The sequence below is a fragment of the Lonchura striata genome, chromosome 1A (assembly GCF_050655825.1).
Source record: "Lonchura striata isolate lonStrDom1 chromosome 1A, ASM5065582v1, whole genome shotgun sequence".
Classification (NCBI taxonomy): Eukaryota; Metazoa; Chordata; class Aves; order Passeriformes; family Estrildidae; genus Lonchura; species Lonchura striata.
The window spans coordinates 64,604,140-64,629,882 of NC_140741.1; the positions used below are offsets into that span (position 1 = coordinate 64,604,140).

General features: G+C 36.0%; 1 protein-coding gene across 4 annotated transcripts in view; it reads left to right on the forward strand.

Moving 5' to 3' along the window:
* PTPN12 (protein tyrosine phosphatase non-receptor type 12) overlaps positions 1-25,743 on the forward strand; it is a 68,977-nt gene that overhangs the window by 33,566 nt on the left and 9,668 nt on the right. For all 4 annotated transcript variants that reach the window (XM_085569324.1, XM_021548340.3, XM_021548339.3 and 1 more), the window contains exons 3-12: positions 615-691; positions 1,774-1,869; positions 2,890-2,928; positions 3,643-3,714; positions 5,155-5,214; positions 7,701-7,843; positions 9,232-9,298; positions 9,874-9,951; positions 10,042-10,140; positions 19,101-19,186. In XM_085569324.1, the coding sequence (XP_085425450.1) occupies positions 615-691; positions 1,774-1,869; positions 2,890-2,928; positions 3,643-3,714; positions 5,155-5,214; positions 7,701-7,843; positions 9,232-9,298; positions 9,874-9,951; positions 10,042-10,140; positions 19,101-19,186 (817 nt within the window). The remainder of the gene's footprint in view (positions 1-614; positions 692-1,773; positions 1,870-2,889; positions 2,929-3,642; positions 3,715-5,154; positions 5,215-7,700; positions 7,844-9,231; positions 9,299-9,873; positions 9,952-10,041; positions 10,141-19,100; positions 19,187-25,743) is intronic.

The window sequence follows — 25,743 nt, forward strand, 5'->3', positions numbered from 1 at the left end:
TTTAATCAGAAGCTTTCTCTGAGACAGTCACTAATGTTTGAGGCAGAAACTTGACATGTCCAAAACCCCCTAAATAGAGGAATCTGCTTCTTTCTAGTTCAGAAGTGCTCCAGCAAGGAGCCTAGCCCAGTATTTGGGGATAGGGGTCAGTCTGTGCCCGTTTGCTGTTGTGATACCTGATGGAATCCTCCTTGGCAGAGACTTGGAGAGCTGCCAGCTGCTTGAGCTGTGCGCTGCTGTTTTGTGCTTTCTGCTTTCCCTAAGCGTGCCTTAGTTCTGACCACTGTGATCTGTGTTAGTGTTGTGTAACTGCAGTTTTGCTGGCTTCTGATTAATTGTATTTTGCCTCTTGGTAATGAATTGCTCTTGGAATTCCAGGTGATACCCTGTGAACTTGAGCATCAGAAGCACATAGCAGTAGGAGCTGCTACGCTTGCCACTCACTACCTGACTTGGTTTACCCATAAATCAAATGTATTGACTTGCTTGTGTGACTTACCTTTGGAATATGTTCTTTAATGTACTGTATCTATTATCTTTACTGTTCTATATTGATTTCCATGTGTTGTAATCCTTGTTCAAAAAAGTATTTTGGTCTGGTTTTTTTTTTTCAGTTGATCACAGTAGAGTTAAACTGACTTTAAAAACTCCCCCACAAGATTCAGACTACATCAATGCAAACTTTATTAAGGTATGTGCTACTAGTTTAACAGTTCTATTATTTTTAAGCTTTTTGGTTTTTTTTCTTGTCAGTGCAGCTTTAATATTATAGTCCAATATAAGATTTAAAGCTGTAAGGGAAGCTATTCTTTTATTATGATTTGAATTAATTTGCAAATATGATGCCATTTAAAACACAATCTTTAAAGCTTTGATTTTACTCCTAAGTGGAAATATAATGTAAAATGCTTAATTTTAAAGTGGCAGGCAAGTGCATTGGAGATTTATACCGTGGGAAAATTCAGATGCAGTTGTTTTTTCAGGAAACATTTTTATGAACCATAAATGAGATGTTTGACAAATTGTGTATGTTAATGTACATTTCACTCTGTTCATGGAAGAAGTGTGGCAATGGAATTAATATTTTAACATTCTTAATCTAACAATGGCAGTGGAATTAATCTAACATTCTTAAAGAGAAGCCAGAATTTGACTAAAAGCCTGTTACAATTTTGTTTCAAAGTATTAATATCTTGAGCTGTCTTTGTAGCTTTATTCTGATGCTGATCCTACACAATATTTATTTTTCAGAAACAAGTAAAATCTAAATCTTCCTGCAGTAAATTTTCCAGGATGAATGTTTAGCTTGAAAATCTGAACGTTAATGCACTGAAAATTAATATAAAACAAATTCTAAAATTTTATATTTTTGAAATTTATTACAGAGAGGGAGGAACTTAAATTTGTTCAAGAGGATTTTTTTTACAGAAAGATTTTCAATTTTTCATCACTGAATGTTTGAGCAACAAAGAAAATGCAGACTTAAAGGGAATCTTCAGAATATGAACATACTTATTTCCTGTGACAGTCTCTGGCAGTGCTGTAGCTGTTGTGATCTTGGGCTCCCTTGAGATTACCAGCTAAATTCCCACTAATGTAATTAGGAGTCATGTTTTGTATTATGTTTTGTATTCACCCTTCCTGTTATATATATATATATATATATATATAAAGGATATTCTAATTTTATACCGCTGTAACCCAAAACCTTTTATAATTCAGTGCAGATAAATGTTCTTTTTAAACATTAATGGTTCCTTTCTGCAACCCCAGGGAGTACATGGGCCAAAAGCATATGTTGCTACCCAGGGACCCTTAGCCAATACAGTCATAGACTTCTGGAGGATGATATGGGAATACAACGTTGCTGTAAGTAGCTATAGAAAAATTCAGTGGCACTGTGATTGTGTATTTTTTGCTTGAACTGGCTATTATTATCAAAATATTGAGAGTGATTTAGATTATTTGCTTTCCAAATGTTGCTTTTTGTCGTTAAACAGCATTAGTGTTCCTTATTCAGTTTAGTAATGTAAATTTTAAGTAATAATTTTGTTGAATGAATGTTAAGTCCTTTACATTTATGAATAAGTCCTTGCTTGGTTTTCTGTAAGGTGGGAGATCTTACAATTCTGACTTAATGTAGACTGACAAAATCAAATACAGAACCAGCATGTGAAACAAAAAAAAAAAAAAAAAAAACCCCACCAAACCATTTACCTTTCTTTTTATGTTAATTTTCACTTAGTTATTGCTTTATATATTCTACATGTGTTTCAACAGCTTTTGTCAGGAATTAACTTTGACTACTTGTGGAAATTGGATAGGTGTGACAATTTATTTCTGAAATTTTTTTGGAGGGGGGAAAGTTGTTTGACACTTAAGTCATGGTTACTGTAACAAATAGCTGCCCCATTGGTGAATTTTTATTCATATTATTTTATTCATGATTTCTGATATAGGTTCAACTAAGAAATTTGATTGATTTCTTTTTTTTCAGGGGCTTGTTCCTATTTTATGCATTCTATGTCAGTTTAAGCAAATATAGTTATGTTTCTTCCAGTTGGCATATGGCTCTATATTTTTATAAGTTTAGACTTTACAGTCAGACTGAATAAATAAGGTATTCATACAGGATTACTCTGAATTTAAATTAAGTAGCCTTGAAGTGTTGTATTAGTGATGTAGATGAAACTTGGTTACTGTTTTAGAATTAGAAGAGCATGTGTATGCAGGAAAGAAAATATTATTAATAATTAGTCTTTTCCATAGTAACCACTTCAAGTGTGTCAGAAATGTATCATCTGCCTGACAGAAGCAAGGAGTGAGGTGTAGGTTTAAGTTACATGATCCAAAATCATCTAACTTGGAGCATCTTTTTTTTTTTTCCAGATAATTGTAATGGCCTGTCGAGAATTTGAAATGGGAAGGGTATGTGTCCTAAATACAAAAATAAATGAGCTTTGCCCATATGGGGCAATAGCTGTGAAACTTCATGTGCCAAATCCATAACTGTGATAATAATATGCCAGATGAAGTGAGAATGCTTATCCTTACATTGCTGTACATAGGAAACAGTTAATGAGATTGCATTTCTTTGCCCTATTTATAGGGTTACATGTAATTTAGGTGTCATCTCAGTGGAATATGTGTTTGTGTACAGAACTGTACCAAGAGTTTGTTTCTGACCATGTCACTGTGGAAAAAGTGTCTTGCTCTTTGTGGGATGTAGGCCAACTATGAAAATCCTGAGTCCTTCAGAATTTCCTGTCAATTGATACAACTGCAAAAACATTTTTTTTAAATCTCTTCTTTATTTTTATGACCTTAGAAGGAAATCCAGAATTGTGAATTCCAAATTTTCACAAAAACTAGGCTTTCATTGCTCCCCTCTGCATGATGCTGATGCATATGGTGCAGGCAGACATAAAGTTTACATCCTAATTTGCAAAGTATCTTTTGCTTGTATTTGTTTGTTGAGGTCTTGGTTTTGTTTTTCTCTTGTTATCCAAAAGAAAAGTTATTTTACTATCTTAAAAGAAGTCCAGAATAAGGCATTCAGGGTTGTGATTTTGTCTGCTCTGCTTCTGTTAATCATCTTTGAGTACCATGCATGAATTAAATTAGGATTCTTTACTTTAACAGAAAAAATGTGAGCGTTACTGGCCTCTGTGTGGAGAAGCAGCTGTAACTTTTGGACCATTTCGTGTTTCTTGTGTAAGTATAAGCTTTATAAATTAATTTTCAAGTACTTAGTGGATTTGTAATTTAAATATTCAATGAAATGTATGTAGTGGGCTTTTTAGTTGTTCACTACTAAATTTTACACGAGGACTCTCAAAGGAATGTGCACATCTAAGCTGTGTGGTTTTTTGAATCCTCCATGATTGTTTTATTTTTTAAAAGAAGGAAACCCTGAGTCCCTTGCTCTTGTATCTTTTTATGTATTATTTCTTGAGCTATATATGCTGCTTGAATGTCTGTACCATACTCATAGAATCAAAATTTTGTGCAGTTGTTTTGTCTATTATGACTTGTGTGTTCTGAGTGAACTGAAAGTAACACTGGAGCAGGTTATTTTTGATAAGTTAATTAGCATGACATGTTTTAAGGTGTTCAGAAAGAATTTACATACCTGTTTATTCAGCTATTAATATTACTTTGAAATAGTCTAACAAGAATGAAGTACACTTTGATTCATCTTCTCAGGAAAATACATACTTGCAAATTTTAGTCTATAAAGATTCTGAGTAACCTTTTCCTAGGATAAGTTTATTCAAATTTGGTTGCTTTTTACCCTGCTCCTTGTGATACTGGTGAAACAGGTTTGTGTCTTTGTTGTAATTGACTTAGCTACAGCTGAGAATCTATTATCTTTGGGTACTCTGGTGTATATGGGCTGCATTGCTTTAAAACCTGCAGTGTTTCAGTTGTTGATGGGAAATGGTAAATTATTCCTAGGAGGAGATAGAAACACATTAAAGCATATATTCAGCTTCCTAAATTCTATGTGGGAAGTTGTAGTGCAAAGTTTCTAAAGGCATCTTCAAATTCTGATGTGACTGATATTTAAAGTACAATAATATTGTTTGATTTCTGCAGTATAAACTTTCCTTCATATTCCAAAGGAAGATTTGAAAATTCTGTGAGCTAGAAGCTAGGTTTTCTGGCCACAAGCAAGATAATTAGTGATTCTTTTAGATTCATCCTTAGTTGAAAACAGTAGAAAAGGAAGAAATAAAAGGAGACATCACAGGAAAGAGTGGTAAGAGGCTGAAGTTTATACAGCAAAAATGTTATAGAGGGATGGCTGTGAAAAGCAATCTGTAAATTAAAAGTATGGAGAAATAAAGCAAAATAGGTACTCTAGAAATATTCTTATATGGCTTATTGACTTACATGACTTTGGAACAGACAATTTCAAAATTCACACTTTTAAGTAAAAGTAACATGTTTTGCACATGCTGTGCAGCAAGATAACTTGCTGGTGTGTTAATCAGTGTTTTGATTGCCCCTCTCTTGAGGAAATCATAAATACAAAACCAATAAATTAAAAAAAGACCCCTGAGTTTAATGTTTGAGGTTTTAGTTATGTCCTGTATCTTGCATATTGATTTTCAATATTTTTCCAATGCAATATTGTTTTCTCATGTTTAGGAAGCTGAGCAAGCAAGAACAGATTATTTCATTAGAACATTATTACTTGAATTTCAAAATGTAAGTACACAGTCACTTCTGGTCTCACCTTCAATGGTTGCTCAAAAGTCTCCAAAATGATACATGATGCATGTCAGAAACTCATGAAAATATCTTTACTTTTTTAGGTTAATTATGGATGTAAATGATAAAGTTTGGAAGTGATGTCAAAATCTTAGTATATAAAGGAGGAATAGTGAAGCTCTTTGCCTTTTATCTATGTTCTTGTTTACCCAAATGGCTTAAGCTTTTCTTATAAACTTAAACTGAAATGTCAGATGTCAAATGTCAGACTTCATTTGACTGGAAAGCAGCTACCAGTAAATAAAAACTGTAGAGTGCTCCTCTAAAAACACAAAGGATGATAGTCTATTTTACAGAATACCTGTCTTTTTAATTGTCAATCAGCATTAATAAATTATTCATTACAGGTTAGTCTCATTTGTGGTTGTGTTTTCTTTATAAAAGCTTTATTCCATTTCCACAATGGCTACCACAGCAGTTACAAAAACTACTTAATCATGAGGGGAGTGATTTTGGGGAATAATTTTTGTCTGCAGTATTTGCTAGGATTGCATCAACTTAATCAGTTTGTTTCTGATAGTGCTCATAACTGACTGGGCTGTGAGACAGTTTAGATAACAGAAATTCTGTTTAGTAGTCGGGGTTTGTGACATTGTTTGAAATGGTGCACTTCAAAACAGAACTGGATACCAAAAACCCCAAAGCAGAACCTGCCTTCCTTTTAATTCCTGAATATTGTATGAACTGGTTACACCAGAGACTGTAGCTGACGTAGATTTTGCTTGCCTATACTATACATGCAAATGATGTTTGGGTATTGACTTTGGGGAGCTCTGTACCAGTTAGAAGCCTGTGTACTGCTTAAAAACTGAGCAGCAACAAAAAGCTGTAATTTGTGCTGAGCTTTTGATCTTAGCAAAGAAACAAGTTTGTTCCTGTGAGGAGCAATTTAACTGAAAGGGTTAACAAGACATGTTGATATTGGATATGTGCATCAGATAAAGTGTGTTTTCTTCAGATTTATGTAGCAGGTTTGCTTGAGGATTCCTGTAAAATTAACTGCAGACTTTTCATCTTTCTTTGAAGAATTCTAAGCATAGCCTTGCACTGGGGAGGAAAAGTGTATTTGTGGTATAAAGTAATACCCTTTTAAGTTTGCTTTCAGGTTTTCCAGAATAATTATGTTTTGTCACTTCTGTAGCATTTGCAGTGGATTATTGTACAAAAAGAAGCTATGCAAAAGGATTTAAAATTTCCATAAATCTACAAAGTTATTTTAGTTTCTAGAAGGAAAACAAATTAGACAGAAACTTGATTGTTTTCAAGAAAGAACTTCAGTTGTTTAGTGTATAAGTGGGGCAGCAGAGAAAAAGGACTATAAAAGTTCTTTTAAATTTTTGATTTACATATGAAAATTAAATTCTCTTTTTCCCTGACCATTCTGCTCATGTGAGAAATCAATAGTCTTTTTAAAAGTAATTAATTGAAATTTATTGGTGGAACTTAATAGATAGCAGTAACTCTTGCTTTTTACTGATGACCTTGGTTTTACATAATCATCTAGATTTTTAAATTTGTGCTTTCTTAGGCTGTGTTTTCCCTTGTTTTAACCAGCTATGATGCTTCCATAGAGCTGGGAAAAATCGAGCATCAAAAATAGATAAATTTCCATGCTCAAGAGGCCTGCTATGTTTCTTCTCACATAATGAAACAGAGGGTAGTGTAGGTCTTGAAACCTGTAGAGTGTAATGTGCATCAAAACCTTTGGGCTCTCCAGTACATTACTTTGTGAGGTATACTGGAACCCAGAGGTGTGACACCAGCATGGAAAGGTGCAGTAGAACTAGCTATGGCTTCTGCTGGTAGCTGCAGCTGCTTTGGAGAGTGATGAAAGGGAGGATATTCAGGTAGCTCAGTATGTAAGCTGTTCTAAAGCCTGCTTCTTACCTTGTCTTTAATACTATTGTAGCTCCTGCTACTAGAATAAAAGTGTACCTATTATTGTTGCAAGTGTGATCCATATTTAGATATGGTCTTGGTTATTTCTAATATTTTCTTAAATTCCCTCTGTGAGCCTGTGCACATGTGCACACACTTTATTTTGTAATGTGACAAAACAACACCTTTGCCCCCATTTTTTTTCCTCAATGTAAGTTACTGAAGTAGAAATAGAATCTTTCATGTGGTCTTTCTCTTTCTCTGTAAGGACGTAGAACCTTTTCATATGGTGCAGCATTGTTGGTCCTTTACCCATATAATAGAGAGGGGCTTCTGAACTGTCCCGTAGGGCATCTTCCTATGCATTAGCAGTATTTCAAATATGATTTCAGAATTTCTCTTCTATTTTTTAGAAGGGGTATAACCTGTAGGGTTTTTTAATCCAGTATATGACTTTGCTTGTCTAAGCAAAGTTTAATAGAACTACTTCTTTGGTACAAACTCAAATAAGTATTATTAACAGCTTTCTCCCTGCTCTCCCTCAGGAGACTCGTAGTGTCTATCAATTTCATTATGTTAACTGGCCTGACCACGATGTCCCTTCGTCTTTTGATTCTATTCTGGACATGATCAGCTTGATGAGAGAATACCAGGAACATGAAGATGTTCCTATTTGCATACACTGCAGGTATCAAATGTATTTATAATTTCATTTTAAACATTTTCATTTTTTGAAGTCTAGACTTTTGTTATGGGATGCACTAGTTTTGGTTTTGAGTCCAATGAGTTACCTATTTAGTTGAAAAATTCTCATGACAAAATTTAATTCAAAATCATACAGGCTTCATTTTCTTAAAAGTGAAAATTTTAAGGGAAATTTTGCTTTTACTTCAGTTTAAGACAGAATATCAATCAGAAAAGAATGAGCCTTTGAAAGGGGACCTGTTTTGAGGTTCTTAAGACGTAAATCCTTGTGAAGACAAAACAGACTTTGAAGATCACTGCAAATGAGCTTGGGAGTAAAGGCTCCCATCTCAATAGGAGAGACTGCATAGCACATGCATCACTGAGAGCTCTGTCTGTGTTCTAATATGGCAAAAAAGATCTTTAATGAGCAGGTTGTAGTTTCCAGTTGGGAAGTCTTTATTCTAGACAACAGTTTCATCCTTGACATGAAATTTGGCTACCAGAACTGTTGAGACTGGACTGCTATGAAAATATTTTGCTGCATTGACATTTTCTGACAATTTTATCTGGAAATCTTGCCTGTTGTTTTAATGCTTTTTAAAGCAACAAAAGTTCATGTGTTATGTCAGGAAAACTTGAATTCATATTTCTAAGCTGGGACATGTTAAATTCATGGGAGTTATTAAGTCTTTAGAGCTTAGTGATTCTCTTCAAGGCCTGCATTCTTTTTTTTTGACTTGTCATTCTAAAAACATAAACTTAACACTGAAATCTATTCACTTTGTCCTGTTCTTTTTGAATGTCATTATAATTCTGAATGTTGATTCTTTACAATAGTGTAATTATAATGTAATAAATATGCATGAATTATAGCTTTGCATTTGTAAAACAGAGGCATTTATACAATTAGGAAAAATAAATAAGATCATTTACTGTCATTCTTAAACTTTCAGATTTATATTTTAACTAAAAAGCAGAAAATACAGATGTGATAATAAATCAGAAAAATGTGGCAAGTCTTTAAAATGCATTCTGTTCTGCCATTTTACATCATTTATCATAAAACTTGGAGAAGACCACACCTAATGAAGCAGTAGTAGCTGGGAATAGTGTGACAAAAGGAAGAGGCAATAAAATTGACAGCACTGAATCATCTTTCATGACTGCAGTTCCAAATGGCTGTGAAAACTTGCATTAAAAGATTCAATGCTGCATTTTGCACTGCTAATTTTATTTTTAAGGCACTGTAGTGTCAGGCTGAGTGAAATTAAAATGATATTTGAAGGACTTAGATAATTTTTTTTAACATAGACTTTTGAAATAAAAGGCTTATAGTGCTTTTTTATCAAATTTAAATAATATCTAACACCTTTCTGTTTCTGTTCATAGTGCAGGGTGTGGAAGAACAGGAGCCATCTGTGCCATAGATTATACATGGAATTTGCTTAAAGCTGGGGTAAGGAATCCTAGAAGTTTTATGACATTCTGTAATTTCATAACAGTGATTGATTGAGCTTCCAAGTGTTCAAAAATAGTGAAATGTTTAAGACAGTCTGGAATTCTCTTGACAGGTTGGATGTTTAGTTTCCTTGCATTTGTGCTTTAGTATGAACTTACTTTCCTTTGGCAGCAAGTTTTTATCTAAAAAGGTCACTATAAAATTCTAATTTTTAAAAAATAGATTTCAATATAAATTGATTTTTGAATTCAACTTTCTCAGTCTCTCTGATTTATTGTGCAGCTCGAATATAAAGGGATAACTTCATTCTGGGATTTTTAGATTATGAAGCATTGTTAACATTGCAGTATCATGTTAATGACATTGGATATTTAATTTTAAAAATGCTTGAAATACTCTTATCTGGTCTAAATCAAATGTAAGTTTGGAGTTGCTTTGAAAGAAAAATTAAATAGTTGCAGTGTGGAAAGAACAGATTAGCTTTACCTATAAAAGTTACACTTTATTGTTTAACAACTTCTTCACTGTTTTGACAGTAATGCCATTGTAATTAACTTGCTTCTATATTTCAGAAAATACCTGAAGAATTCAATGTATTTAATTTAATACAAGAAATGAGGACACAGAGGCATTCTGCAGTGCAAACAAAGGTATAGTTTGTTTTATAATGAATATGATAATATATCACTATTCTTTAAAAAGATCTTGTGCATTAATTTTTATCTCGTGCTTTATTATAGGAGCAGTATGAACTTGTCCATCGAGCCATAGCACAACTGTTTGAAAAGCAACTGCAAAAATATGAAAGTTGTGCAGACTGGAAGATTGCAGATGGAGTGGTAGGTGTCTTTCCCATATGTAGCTGTATCTTCTGATGAAAATTCTCCTGTGAAGTTGTTTTTAGAGTGTTCAATGGTGTGATCTTATTAAGTTCTCATGTTTTTTAAAGTACTGTTTGCATTGAAATAGATTAGGGGAGAGAAATATAAGTTTAAAATGCTTTTGTCGGGGAGCTGTATGCTCTACCCTTTTAACAAAGGAAAATGAAGTGGAAAAAATACTCTTCGTTGGTATTCACAGTATTTGAGGATTTTTCTGTCTTTCTATCCTTCCCCTTTAAATTTTTTGTCCCCTATAGGTTTAGTCTCTTTTTTATGTTTAGATATGTTTTCTTGGCTGTTGCTGGGCACTGTGTGAAAAATAGCTTTTTGGATTAATATATTCTTTCTCTTCCACAGTCCAGAACTCTGTACTACCCTTTGTCCCTGGATTGTGTTTTGTTTATTCAGTGATTTTGTGTCCCTAATTGGTGTAGATTCCATAGCTCTCTAGAGGGAGTATGAATGGTATCTCCAGGACTCTTTGAAATATCTGGAAGCAATTTTAAATGTACTTTTATTAATAAGTATCCCATTTATTTTAGGGATTTAGCTGTCTTCTACTGTGCTTTCTAGGAAATCTAGAATGTTTTCAATTCTTGGATTAAATGCATCCACCCTTCTGCTAACTCCTAAGAATTTGTATCAGTTCATGCAGTACTTAGGAGATATTCAGTCATGGCAAGAAGCCTGATAAGTAAAGGCAGTATAGATAGGGCTGGCTGATTTTATTTATTACAGATTTGATTAAGCTGATTTGCGTTTGTTTTTTTGGGTTTTTTCCCTGAGAAATGAGCATGACAGTGTGTGGAATATGCAAATTGATTAGCTTTGTACAGAAGTGATTTCTAAGTACTTGAATTTTGATCATAAAATAATAGGTAGATCAGTCTACTGTATCTTCTGGTTATTTGACTTAAACCTGACCTGTGTCTGAGCTCTTAGATAGAATCAAAAATGTCTGTTATTTACTTATTCCTAATACTATATATATATATATATATATATATAACTATAATACTAAATAACTTACTATTCCAGAAGATGAGTAAAGCTGTGGCACAATATATGGTGATAGTCTGTAACAAAGGCAAGTGCTGTCTTTAGCACAGCTTGACTAATAAAACAAGACCAAATAGAAAATGGATAGGTAATGGGGGTGAGAGAGGGATAAATCCTAGCTCTGAAAAGGCAGTGATGGAGTGTGAGTTTTGAGTTTTACTTGGATATGATCTTGGTTTATGATCAACAAGTTGTAAAGGAAATTGAATTTTAGCAGTTATTTGCAAACTGGTAAGAGTAAGAATGTAATGTCCTTGTGTGGGTACTTTGCAGTTTGACTACTGGCTACATGTCAAGTCTGCTTATCTCAAAAACATGTTACAGAATTTGAACATTAAACAACTGGACAAGGATCGAAGGTTAGATACAACAGAGGCTGAGTAACAAGAGAAAGCTGATTACTCTTAACTTTTTCTAAGGGACACCAGTGAGACCTGAGAGACTTAATAGAAAAGTGACATTTGTATAAAGAATGCAACATGAAACTGCAGAGCTCCTTGCAGCTGAAAGCCTGTAACTGTGGGGTGAATATCTCACCATCTTGGAATCGTCTTCCTGAGTTTCTAACCTCTGACCTATGAAATTCCAGAGTTGCAATCATATTGGAAAACATTCCAGGGAAGGATCCCTGTATGCCTGCTCTGATCTTATTCTTCCCTGGAAGTTCCCTTTCGGTCACTGCTGGAAGAGGAGCAACGTAAATCTTTGTCTGACTAGGCATAGCATTTTTTGTGTTAGGAAATGATGCTTCTTCCTACTGTTACTTGAATAATTCTGCAGAAAGGTTGAGGGGAAGAAAGTCTCATAGGGAAAGAATTTCTGTATCTAAAAGTTTGGTACTTAAATTTGTTACTGTTCATTTGTTAGAAAATTTGCTTTCAATGAATTAACTGGTATAGTCTTAGCTTCTCTTCACAATTTATAAGGGAAACTTCACATATCGAGTTAAATATTTTCTTGTAGTTTTAACCTGATTCTCCAAACTTTGAAGCTCATTTGAGACATCACTTTGATATTCTGACAAAGCTCCTTTTTTACCTCCAGGAGTGTTATGTAGCATCTGTGGTATATAATTTTCCCCAGAAATTTTCTAGTTTGCTTTCTTTAAAAAAAAAAAAAACAACCAAGCATTCTGGGATGTATCCTGGTTAAAAAACTAATTATGAGGCAAGAAGTTTTCAAGTAACTTTATTAAATACAATGCAGTATTCTAAGGCTCCTTCAAGTATGTTGCTCTGCCTGCAGATGCTACAGCATCTATGAAATCTTCAATATGTGAATGGTTTTAATTATGTCCAGTGAAAAAAAATCCAAATAAAATTCATGTGCCTACTTTGGATATAATACTATTATTTAAATAGGAGATGCTACTGGCCTGAAGAGGAAATGTCTTTTATTTTGATTATGCTGTGAAGAGCTGGAGTGCTCTGTAGGAGTGGTTTCATGGTTTTGTTTTCCTCTTGCTGTTCTCATTTCCAGCAGTGTTTGAAACGGGTGGAGTTCCAGAGGCTCTGTAAGCAGGGCTTGCTAGTAACATCCCAGTAAAAGGTTAATCTGATTGGCAGTGAGGGGCAGCATTCATGGGGAAGTAGCTCAGACACAATCCCAAACGTGTGTTCCTGGGAACTTGCCAGCTTTGCCCTGCTGGAAACAATACTGTAAAAAGTCAGCAGCAAGGCATGCAGGGTACATAACACTAAGTATTTAAATGAAATTAAATAAGGAAAGCTCTGCTCAGATATCAGTACTTTCAACAGTATCCCACAGCAGCCAAATTTCAGGGTGAAGAATTGCTGCTCAGGAGTAATTTTTTTTTTTTTTTTTTTTTTTTTTTTTTTTTTGTGATAAGAAAAGAGTTGAGATGCTAAATTTGATAATCAGAACTATTCTCTTCCCCCACTTAGTAGGACTTTCAAGTTAGCAAACAATTAAATTGGAAAGAGTCTTGGACTGAAACCCTTCCTACTGAAATTCTTGATCATATTGTCATGTATTTCAGGACAATAGCTGAGCTTCTCACCATCATTGGCTTTGTTAGTATTGCTGGGAAAATATTACAATTGGTGTTGTGTTTGTATGTGAGATCATTAGTCTTGGTCATCTGATAAGGTATCAGGCAGATTTGTATCAGTAAAATATTTCATGAGTTATTTGAGAAAGTTCTTCATGAGCTGAAGTGAACTGTAGCAGTCTTGGAAAGTCTGAATCATGTGGAATTTCATCAAGTTGAATGTTCTGTCTGGAAGTCAGAAAAAGAAAATTGGTAAAAAGACAGACAACCAAGCTCATTCCCAATTCAGAAATGTTTCTTGTTGAATTTTTTCTCTTGACAGTACCAAGCATGTTACAGTATTACAAGTCCTTGCTTTGCCCTTATCCATGAGTAGAAGCTTGTGTTCGTACACGTTCTCCAAAATCTGGCAGTGCTGGTACTCTGTGTCTCTTGCATTTTGTGCTGTAAAAGTGACAGAGTTCTGTTGCTGTGGTTGACTGCACTTGTAGAAGTCATGGAAGAATCAGCTGCTATAAGAAAAATGTTACTATTTGAAACATTAATGGCTTAGAAACTGTAAGTGAAAAGACTGCACTGTTCATATTCTCTTTGCTGTTTGGCTGCTTGGAAGGATATTTTTTGTCACTGCAGCCTTCTAAAAAAAATCATGTGTTTCTTCAGAGACATTCATCTCGTTGCCTCTGTTGGAATGTTTTATTTAATCTGAGTCATTTTAGTGTATCATTTCAATCTGAAATATTTATCTTTTTATCTACTGATGCTCAGTGATTCCCATGCTGCTTTATGAAAAGAGCAAAAGGAATGCCTCAATTCCTTTTAAGGCAAAATATGAGATTACTTCTGGGGGAGTCTTTGCAGTAAATTTGCCAATATTTTGCCGATACAGAAAGCTTCAGAATGACATTAAATATTTCCACAGCGAGTTCCAAAAGAAAATGATACATGGCAAGACTAAGGTCTATGATCCTCTGTTTGCTTGAAGTTAGTGGCAGCACTGTTTGTGATTGAGCCAGTGGTGGAAGCAGGTGGGGAAAGACTCCCCGTGAGAGGTGATAGCTCAGTTTGGGTTACCTTAGCAAGCTGGATTCAGACTGCATCTGCTGTGAGAATTCCTTGTTTCTCTGCATTACTGCAGGAACACAAGTTACTCTGCATTTTATAGACATGGGGCAGTCTACACAAAGTATTTGAGTTTATGGTCTTGTCATTTGTTAATGTGGTCTTTCAAAGGTAGGTATGCACTCGTCTATATATCTGCAATTTAACAGAATACTTAGAAATTCCTAACTATGAGCAGTTTCACTTGATCTCAGTAGCTGCTCCATCAGGGGAGCAACTCCAAGGGAACTCTGGAACTGTTGAGCATTTGATGCTTATAGACACAAAGGTTGGGGAAAGCCCTGTTCTTTTCTTTACTCATGTTGCAGTGAGAAGACAGTGCAGTGAGACAGTAGGATACTTGTCTTCTGTGAGAAAGCAGGGTGCTACCCTGAACACTTAGTGAATTGCACATTTGTTAATCCATTTTTAAAACATTATTCTGTATGATAACCCCTGTGAGCTATGTATGTTGTCCTGGTTTATCTGAGCCAATCCTTTTAAAAACTGTGAGAGAATGCAACATCTGTCTAGAGAAGCAGGGGAGTGTTGACTGATGTCGATAAGCTGTGCTTAGGAAGGCTGTGGAAGGCTTTTTCTTAATACCCCATCTGCTCTTCTCAACAGATGCAGTTGTCCCAGTGAGATAGCCTATATTCACTTTCAGAGCTGAGCTTCCTCATTTCTGCTCCGTGCTAGTTTTTCTGCATGTTTGCCTATTTGTTTAGTTTGATATATATGACAGGGAAATCTCTGAGTTGGTGTCACTCAAGAGTGATAAATACTCAAAATACTGGTTTTTCCCTATTTCTTGTAATACAGAAATTAGAACAAGTGACAGGGAATGACTTCTCTAAAAGTAAAGAAAGCCTTCACAGAAATATCAATCCATTGAGCTAATTAAGGAAAGTAGCAAAATACCTTTTTTTTGGTGATAGCAATTCCTGTAATCATTCTTGCTCCTTATTCAATGTAACTAAAACAGTGACTGGGTCTGGAGTTTAACCTGATGCACAGGTGAAACTTCTGAACACCTCTCTGCCTGAAACCTTCCCTGTGTACAAAATTGGGGTAACCACAGGCTTTTCTGGTGTTAAATTTAAAAGTACCATTTTGTGTGTGCAGGTTTTCTTGTTGGGTTTTGTTTTCTGGGGGGTTTACCTTTTTTTTTTTTTTTTTTTTTTCAAGGAATTGTTTTTGTAAACTGTGGTTGTATATGTGCTTTGGATATTTGAGTTTATATACATTTCTGTAAGGCTTATACATACATTTTGTTACCAGTAACAAAAATGGCAGTGCCCTTTCAGCTACTTCTGCCTGTCTCAACTAGAAACAGCTTCTTACTGTATACGAGGAGGTTTAAAAAGCTTTGACATGTTAGCTTCTTTAATAAGCTTTTTCTTCTGCCTGTGAGAAAAGCATATCTCAGGAAACATTCTGTTCACAAACACTTCACTTTACAAACATAGAAGGACAGGGATGCAGCTGCTGGTTTGTTTTCTGGACAAGTTAGTCTAGAGCCAACAGGCACACCCTTTCCCTTGCCAATACCCTTTAGAAAACTGAGTGCATAAGAAAGAAATGTGTTCCTGGAAACTTCTGTGCTAGTGGAACCGAACTGGGAGACTTTTCTGATCTGTTGTACGATGGAGGGTTGGTGGTGAGGGGGAGGAACTCTTGTGGAGTCTCTCTAGTACCTTTCTGCCTTGTGAAACTGGGATGGGCTGCAGTGCTGAAGCAAGGCCAGCAGCCCACTCTGTTCTCAGGATGCAGTTGTTTAGCTTGCATTCATTTCTAGTTTTGGTTGTTAGTACTTATGAGTAAGGAGAGCCTTTTTAGTACAATACCAATGCATTTAGTGCTATCCATAGTAACAAATACATAAGGGAGAGATTCAGACTTTGCATTGCACAACTGGGGGAAGTGGGGAGAAACATGACACAACCATTGAGCAGGAAACAGAGTTTATTGTTGAATACTGGGAGCCTCAGCATCTTTGGCACCAAGCTTCAGCATGGTCCTCTGCCTGAATGAGGCAATAAAATTAATGTCCATATTTGTTAAAGGCAAAATTATCTGTATGGTCACTCATTACTTGATGTCAAAAAGTAGGAAATGGCTTTTTTACATTTTTTAGAGAAGCTGATAGAGGGGTTGGATGTTCATGCCCTATGGTAATGTTTCCAGTGCTGGGGACCCCAAATCTGGATGCAAACCACTGTAGACATACTGATTAAAAAAACCCCAAACATTGCACATTCTTATTTTCCCCCAGTCAGTAGCTGCATCCAAAGCAGCATGGGCAGCAGGTGAAGGGGGGTCAATCTGCCTTTCTGCTTCATGCCTGAGAGACCCCACCTTGGGTACAGCCTCCAGCATTGGGGTCCCCAGCACAGGAAGGAGCTGCTGGAGTGAGTCCAGAGGAGGGACACAAAGATGAACAGAGGGGATGAATGGGTCTCCTTAGAAGACAGATTTGAGAGATTTGTGATTGTTCAGCCTGGAGAAAAGAAGGCTCCAGGGAGACCTTATTGTGGCCTTGCAGTACTTCCAGGGGGTTCTTAAGAAAGATGGGGGACAGATCTTTTAGCAGGGCCTGTTGCAGTAGGACAAAATGTAATGGTTTTAAATTCAGATGGTACATTCAGACTAGATGGAAAGAAGAAATCTTTTATGATGGGGGTGATGAAACACTGAAAAAGGTTGCCTAGAGAGTCTGTAGATGCCCCATCCTGGCATTCCTGACAACAGCCAAGACCAGCTTGGACAGGGCTCTGAGTAACTTGATCTTTTTAAAGATGCCCCTGCTCATTGCAGGGAGGTGTGGATTAAATGGCCTTTGAAGGTCCCTTCCTACAGAAACTGTTCTGTGATTCTATGAAACCAAGCAACCTCAATTGACTGCAGTGGGAGCTTCAGTGGTGTTCATTTAAATGTGAGTGGCTTTTATCTGCTAATTGAATCTTATTCCAAAAAAACCCTGATAGTTACAGCTAGTGGTCAACAGGACAATGAACTCCCTGTGCAATTTCCCTGAAAGGGCTAGCACCATCCATTCATTAAGGAACAATAGGGTATTTCTGCTGGAGTACTTGTGTAATATTATATTGGACAGGAAGTTAATGGGGGCAGCTAGGGAAAAGAGTAAGAAAAATCAAAATAGTTAATTTTTTTCTTCACAGGTGAAGCTCTACTTAGTGCACTGAGGAATAGAATTTGATAATAGACTCTTCACAGTAGCCAACAGCGGTATGGTAATTTTTAAGACAACTAATGGAAATTAAAAACATGTAACTAGTTCATCTATATTGTAGTGAAGCTAGTTAACTGTTGAGGCAACTTGTAGTTTATCTTCCAAAGGAAAAATTGCTCACTGAATTCAAATGCAGCTATCACATCTGAAGCAGAAATTCAACAGGGAATTCCCTTTTGTTCTGTAAGACTGAAGGAGATCAGACCCTATCACCAGTCTCAGGAGGCAGGCTGGCAGATAGCAGACCCTATTGCCTGAACATGGTATTATGCTTTGAAATGTATTACACCAATTTGGGATATTTGTTGTTCTTTTTGAAGATTGCTTTTCAGAAGAGAACTCCTGCAAGAAAAGCCTTTAGGTAAAATGAGCATTAAAGTTAAGATAACACTAAGGTCCTCCTTGATTTTGTTGGGTCTTTGGCTGTGGCACGTGTTTGGAAATGGTACGTCAGCTTTAGACTCTTGCATGTTCTGTTTTGATTTTTAATCATATATGGTTTTTTCCTTATTTTTGCTTAGGGGCTGGGTTGTAGTTAAATAGTGTTCATAGCCACTCTTGGGGTGCTGTGTTTTAGATCTCTGGTGAGAACAGTGCTGATGGTTGTTTGTAGCTAATGCTGCAGCTGTTGCTGAACAATGTTTGCACAGTCTGGAACTGGCAAAGGCCCACCTATGGAAGGTTGAGTGATTGCTTTTGCATTGCTTGTTTGATTTCTTTTTATCTTTTCCCACTTCTTCTTTGCCTGCTAAACAATTTTGCCTTGACCCACAAATTTTCCTGCTGTTCCTATTTCCCCTCCAGGAGTGGAGTGGAGAAATGAGAGTGGCTCTGTGGGGCTTTGCTGCCTGGGTTAGCACACAACAGTATTTTACATGTGTGTATGGATTTATAAATACATGCATATATAAAATATCTTTTATATTTATGATCCTAAAGGGAAATTACAATCTTCATGCTTTGAGTAAATTAAACCTTCTTGTACACAAATGGGAGATTATTCAAAAATGTTTCAGATCAATGAGTTAGGAGACAAGTGAGTAAGGTCTTTCTCATTTTTTTACAACACTGTAGATTATTCTTCATTGGAGTGATTGTACAAGTGAAAATAATTACACTGACTGGAAAATAGATGTTTTATTATCCAATTATTCATTTAATTATTCTAGGTGAATAATTTGGAAGGTGTACAAGAGCTTGCTCGCTACTAAAGCAAGATCAGCTTTTCAGTATTTTCTCTAGTGAATTGTTAATGGCAAGCAGACCAAAATCTTCAGTCAGAAAAATTTGAAGCAGTTGGATACACAAGGTGAAAAATAATTTTGTACATTTAGAAGAGTTTTCAAAGTGATCTCTATATGATAGCCAAAAACAGGTAATATTGTTATATATTATTGCCAAGTGTCATTACAGATCTTTGGACCTCACAGTTCAAATATTGTATGTATCAGCTTTACAGCCATGCATAAAAATACCTGTTTTTCTTTTAATCAGGATGAAAATAATACAGAAAATGCTGTCAGTTCTTCAGATGCTGAGAAACAGGATTCTCCTCCACCAAAGCCTCCACGGACCCGCAGGTAGTTAACTTTGGTCCTATACTATTTTAGGCTGAAAGATGCATAAAAAGTAGAATAAAGCTACTGATACCATAAAAACTTAAGATTAATATGTTGTGTTTATAAATAGAAGTATACATAATGCAAATAGAAGTATTATAATTGACTCTAAACATAAGCTACAATATCTTTGTGAAGTCTGTGTTTAAATATACCAACCTTGCAATAATTATCTGTGAGTAGACATGTTTACTAGTCAGATATGTTAGATCTACTTGTGTTGTAATTCTGCTAGCTGATAGTAGCAAAATAAACTTCAAATAGCCTCAAATAATGACTGAACCCTCATTTTTGGATACACAACCATAATGAAGCATACCCATTTATTCTAGAAAAATCTCAGACAAGTACTGCTTTTGACTAGAGTATGGCAACCAAATGCTGTTATTATTGAAACAAAGAATTGATCTCTCCTTTCATTCAGCAGAGGAAAATCTTCTCTAGCTCTTAAAATGCCTAGCTTTACAGAAGCCAAAAGTAAATCTGAACCAACAGATTCATCAGCCTAAAATGGGTACCCAACCCAAGTATTAATTCAGCTAAAGAAGCAACTCTCCTGAATTAGGTGTCCCAAGTCCCCCAGCTGGTTTCTAGAGAGCTTATAGTGGCCTTTGGCAGGTGATCTTGGCTGTGTTACATTGCCTGTAGCTAAACAGACATAAGTTGAGCACTTGGGTTTTCTAATTGTCAAATGACATAAGAAACCACCAGGCCAGCTGATATTCTTGGATAACATTTAGGCAGAAGTATAATTCCTTTAAAATAGAGAGACATTGAAGTAGGTTGGGGCTTTTTACAACAAGTTATATTCGTTGGTGCTATGTAGGCAGTGTATTTTTTACCTAATTTGGATTGATGGTAATGTGATTGTATTCGATTATGTAGATTAAGATGATGACAGAAGAGTCAGTTAACCTGTGCTCATGATGAGTTCCAAGGTCTTGCAACTTCATCACTGAGCTTAGAAATATGTCCAATACATTATTTCCTTACTTGTGTTCCTTGAAATAATCTTAGGTGTACCTTAGTTTTTATAATTTTTATATATTAATGTAATATTAACACATGTATAATTAATGTAATTTATGTTTAAGCACACATCTGTCTTATCTGCACTGCATTGTTCTTTACTTGCTGCATTAAGTTAATATCTTTTAATCTCTCCTTAAAGCCTGGGGTTTTTTTGGGCCTGTTTCCATAAAATCATACTTTCCCATCTGCCAGCAGTGGCAGGCAGATTGGTTTCTTAGAGGTGAATAAATGGAAGCTTTTAGCAAAGCTGTTGTCTTTCTAAAATGGAGATTATTTTTGCAAAACAATTAATTAAACTCCTCCTGGAAGATGCTTCTGAGGAAAGACTTCATTTGCTATTAGTCACATCTGCTCAAAATACCCACTAATGAGCATGTTTTTTTCTTGATGTGGAGGGTAATTTTACAAATCCTACAACCTGATTCAGTCAGGATATAGAGCCAGGTTTTGTGTATTGTGGATGTTTTGGCATAGATTAACATCCTTTTCCTGGGGAGGATGGGAGAGCAGAATCAGTGAAACATTTTAATTTAATCCCCATATGCACAAGAAATATTTTTAGGTTGCCAGCCAAATGTGTACATGAGTTTTGCATACACTGTCTCTGAAGAAGTTACAAGCAAGTTGCTAAAGCTACTATTTTTGAAAAGAAATAAAGCTTTTGCATTCTTTATAATTTATGTTGTAAATGGCTTTACAGTGTATATTTAGTAAACCAAGCTGCATGTTTTTAAATGAAGGTTTAACATTTGCTTTGTTTTCTAAAGATAAAAGGGGTTTAGGGACTGACAGTGCAGAGTACTTTGGGCGAGCTTGGTTTCAGGTGAACTTGTCTGAGATGATCCTGAGTGAGCAGGAAACAAATTAGGATTTATTTTCTTGGCCTCAGGATGTTATTGTTACTGGACTGAACCATGCTTGCTTAGACAGTAAAATCGGTGATACCTGTTAGTTGTTTTCTGACAGCCCTGAGTCTGCTGGGTGAGATGGTGGCATCTCCTCTGCAGCCCTTTCCACTTGCCTAATCACTCAGGGCATGGCACAATTTTTCTTTTCTCTCTTGATCTGTTTGTAATATTCTAGTGGTAACATCTCAGTATCTTCTTTAGACTTTAGGATCTCTTCTTCTGAAAGTGCAGCTAATATCATGCAGCTCTTGTCTGTGCTAAGGATGAGATGTCACTAAAGACTTTTACTGTGCAAGGCAGGAAGCTTACTCTGAGAGGTATAATGAATGCTTTTAGTAATTGCTTTGGCCTGAGCATGTACTGGGGAAGGAGTTGTATTTTGTAGGCTGTTTTTATATCTTCTTGGAAGTTATAAATATCTTTAGAATATTGTTATTATATTGGTATTATGTTTACTTAGGTTGCCATGAAGCATCTAGCCATACTTGTTTTGCAGAGGTTTTGGAATTGTATTGCCTTCCAATCTTTTATTACCTTGTAATGCTTTAATGTAATTAAACTTGCTGTACAATATGAATGTAGTAATTTAGCTTAATGTCTCTCTCCATTTGATGTCAGCGTAAAAAATATTCTAATATTACTCCTTGATTATTAGAGAGATAAACAAGAACAACTCATTAGTGCATACACCAGCACCTTATCCTAGAAATTGCTTGGCTTGGCAGTCGATGATCACTTCTTATGGAAGTCACTTTTCTTTAGAGGACCTGAGGGGATGGAAAGTCTTCATTAGATATGTTTGAATTATTTCAGGTTAAGGCATAAGTAAGGTTTAACTTTGTTACATATGAGACTGCAAAAAACTTAAGTTTTACATTTACAGTTTAGGACTGTACTTGATTTTAGGTGACTAATATTCTAGTATTCAGAGGGAGCACCTTAATACTTTTAAGTATTAGTCTGTGAAATATTTGTGTGCTTTGTAGTTGATTCTAAAGTATTTGGCAAAAGAGGTGGTTTATTTTAGTCAGACTTGGTTACAAAAAGTTCTTTATTTTCAAGTTCAAATCAGTTTGAAATCAAAACATAAACTTAGACATAAACTCATAAAAACCAAAGATGATTTAACAGCTTTCTTGTATGCAGTGGAATGAAGAGCTATGTGCTGCTGTCTGAAGGTGAAAAGGTGAAATACTGTTGCATTTTAACTTCTCATCTGATTCTGTTCCGACTTTAGTCTAATGATAGTAAATACATTGCCAGGGTTATGTGTTATTCTGTTTCATTTCAAGCCCTGCAAACCATCTCTATCTCCTGCAAAGCTAAGATAAAATTAATTGATGGGTTTTTCTTAGCTAACTTGTATGCCGCAATTTAAAAAAAACAAGCCTCGATAAGTAAATTTTAAGAGAAATTCACCAGCTGGTTATTTTTATTAATTCATTGTACTTTTATATAAATGATTTGTAGTACTTTTGCAACAGCTTCACTCACTGGACTGCTGCTTTCCTTTCCTGTGGATGGCAGTGATTTAATGCTAAAGTAGAATAATGTGGTTGTCTAGCTTCAGCCTGCTTATGTTGAGTTTAATTTTCCTACTTTAATTATGTGGGAGGATGTAGAACTTGGTATCTATTTTTGGTTGTTCATATCAGCTGCATTCCGTGACCTTGGCATCACTCTCTTTTATTTGAAACACCCTACAGTATGCTGCATAGAATAACCATGGATTACTTAAGGCTTTTTTTCTTTTGAACACAGGCCAAGTCTCATTTAAATCTGAACCCATTGTGCACAGTTTTGGTAATGTAGCTCTTTTCCATTAGGAGTAGAATGGCTTCAATTCTAAAACATTCAAAAAATGTATTATGTATTGCAGAGAAAGCAATAAATGGCTTTTTTCATGTATATATTTTTGGTTGAAAGCTGTGGGAAGGCTTTTTTTTTTTACCAATTATACTACTTCTGACAAATTATGTGTAATTGTTACTATGACAAATTATTTTTAAAAGGTGTTATTGCCTATTTCGTGGTTTACCTGACACCTGAGAAGCCACTGGCACTAGGGCACTGCATCAGCTGCTCAGGCTGTGAGGCAATAAGAGTGTATGGAAAAGCTGCCTTGATCACTCAGGGAAATTCCATATCCAGCTGTAAATGAGGAAGTGCCAAGGTAGGTATTCCAAGATAATCAGGAGCAGGCACTTGAAGGCTGAGTCATGACAAAGCTTTCTATTTTTTTATCACACAGTGATAAGCAACACAGGTTGATTTTGCAACCCTATGTGTTTATTTAAAGGTCTAATACAGGGAAGCTTATTTCTCTTACTTGAATGGCCTGGCTTTCTTTGGTACACTGACTCTTTTCTGTTAAATATCCTCTTTCATGAGCTTTCGCTGAGTTTCCTGGTGTTTTAAATCAATCTGGTCTTACTGTCTCCTGTTGTTTTCAACAGTATTAGTAGCTCATTTTCAGATCATTTTCTGCCTCTGGGGGCAGAAATGTCTGTGGAGCACAGCTGTTGAAGGACATGGCCAAAGACAGCATTATGCAGCAGCCCGAAATGCCCAAGATTCACAAGACTTTGAGAAAAAACTACTGTCAAACAGAGATCTTCTGAATATGTTCATATCCTAATATTTCTGCTGTGTGAAAACAAACAGAAACATTATTTACAATGCAGAACATGTGAAATAGTAATATTAAAAATATCAGTAAAATGGAATAAATATTACCTATTGGGATTTATTTCCTAATTTAAAGAGGGAAAAATACATTAGAGTGATATTTGACATCTCAGTTGCTGAGGACAGATATCCTTCAATATTAATACAGCAAAGAATGATTTTTGGCAAATAATTTCTCATTTCTTCACTGTAAGCTCTCATTTAAGAATCAAAAAGTGACATTTAACTTCCAATGTAATGGGAAACATTGTAGTAGTTCTGTTGAGATGTGTAGGAGGAAGTTGTTTAATCAACTTCTGGGTTGCTGATTTGTGCAGCATTTCCTTTATCATCAGTTCTACAGATGCATCTAAGGGAACTGTTTGAATGCATGTGAGGCTCTCTTTACCAGTGGATCAAAGGGTAGAGTGAGTTTATTGACTAGTAATTGGTGAAGAATTTAATGAATTTTGACTGGAATTGTGGACCTATATCCTTGTTATATCTAGTTTCATGCTAATTTGCTCCTTTAGCTAATTGTAATGCATAATGTTCGGTCTGTAGCAGATAAGGAATTAGTTTTGCTGATTGCAAATAACTCTGGGTCAGGAAAATCAGGTCAATAAGGGAAAACCATTATTTTCAGTAGGAGGATTTAGTGGAGATTACTAATGAGAGACACTGCTGGTAAAAGGGGGCATGTAAATATTTGTGCAAGTGTCTCACTGTCTCCCTCCCCATATTCCCCTCCCCATTTGGAACAGAGGAGACAAATCCAAGAGGAGTAAATTCTCTTGTCCTTAGTGTGTATTAAATTGGAGCAAGACTAATGTCCCCCCCATTTCCTGTCTTATCTTTACTAATTCAGGCAAACAGCTTATTGTCATTTTCCAACATCTAGAGGGAAGAGCTCCCAAATTACTTCTGTTAAGTTGCTTTGATATGCTTTGTATGTCTCCTGTCTTAATGTAAAGAAAAACAGCAATAAACTAGTGCAGGGAGGAGAGGAAGAGAAGGCATTTGAAGCCCAACTCTGTGACAGGAGTCAGGCAGAGAATGGAAGAGATCAACTGGAACTGCAAGGGGACCTGGGGTTTTCCAGATACAAAGATACAGGGACTTGTAGAAGGTAATTTGGAAGCTGGGAAGCATGCAGTACTTTAGGGGATTAGGATTTTCACAAATTGAGAACCCAAATGGTTCTCTTTAGTGTGGAATTTCTTGTGTAAAGATTTTAGTTCTGCAACCCATTCTACTATAGTTTGGTGCTAATAAAGTCACAAGGATGAAACACGTGCTGTAGCCTGTCCCAAGTCAGGTATGCTTTTAGTTCTCTACAAGACTCAGTTATGAAACAGTCTTTGGGCTTTTTTTGTTTTGGGTTTTTCTCCTATATGTCAGAATAGTCTCAAGAATTTGCACTTGCTGAGTCCTCTTTAGGCATGGTTTGGAAGTAGGGGAGCCAAGGTAGTACTTTGATTTTGATCATTTTGTGGCATGCAGACAAATAATGAGAGCTTGTCCTTTCTTTTGTAGACAGAGTTCTTGTGCAATCTTGTCCTTCTTATGCTGGAGAGTCTCATGAGAGGCGAGTATAGGGGCAGAGTAGAATTCCCTCCTTCCATGTGCTGGCCACGCTGCGTTGGATGCAGCCCAGGACATGGTTGGTTTTTGGACTGTGGGGTGGTTTCTGCACACTGCTGGGTCATGTCCAGCCTCCCCTCCACCAGCCCCCCAAGTCCTTCTCCACAGAACTAGTCCTGGTCTGTTCAGCCCCCAGTCTGTATGGATGCCTGGGTTGCCACTTTGCACATGACTTTGTTGAACCTGATGATGTTCTCTTGGGCCCACCTCTTGAGCTTGTCCAGGTTGTCCTGGATATTTAAAGGAACAGAAATTCTAAAAATGCCT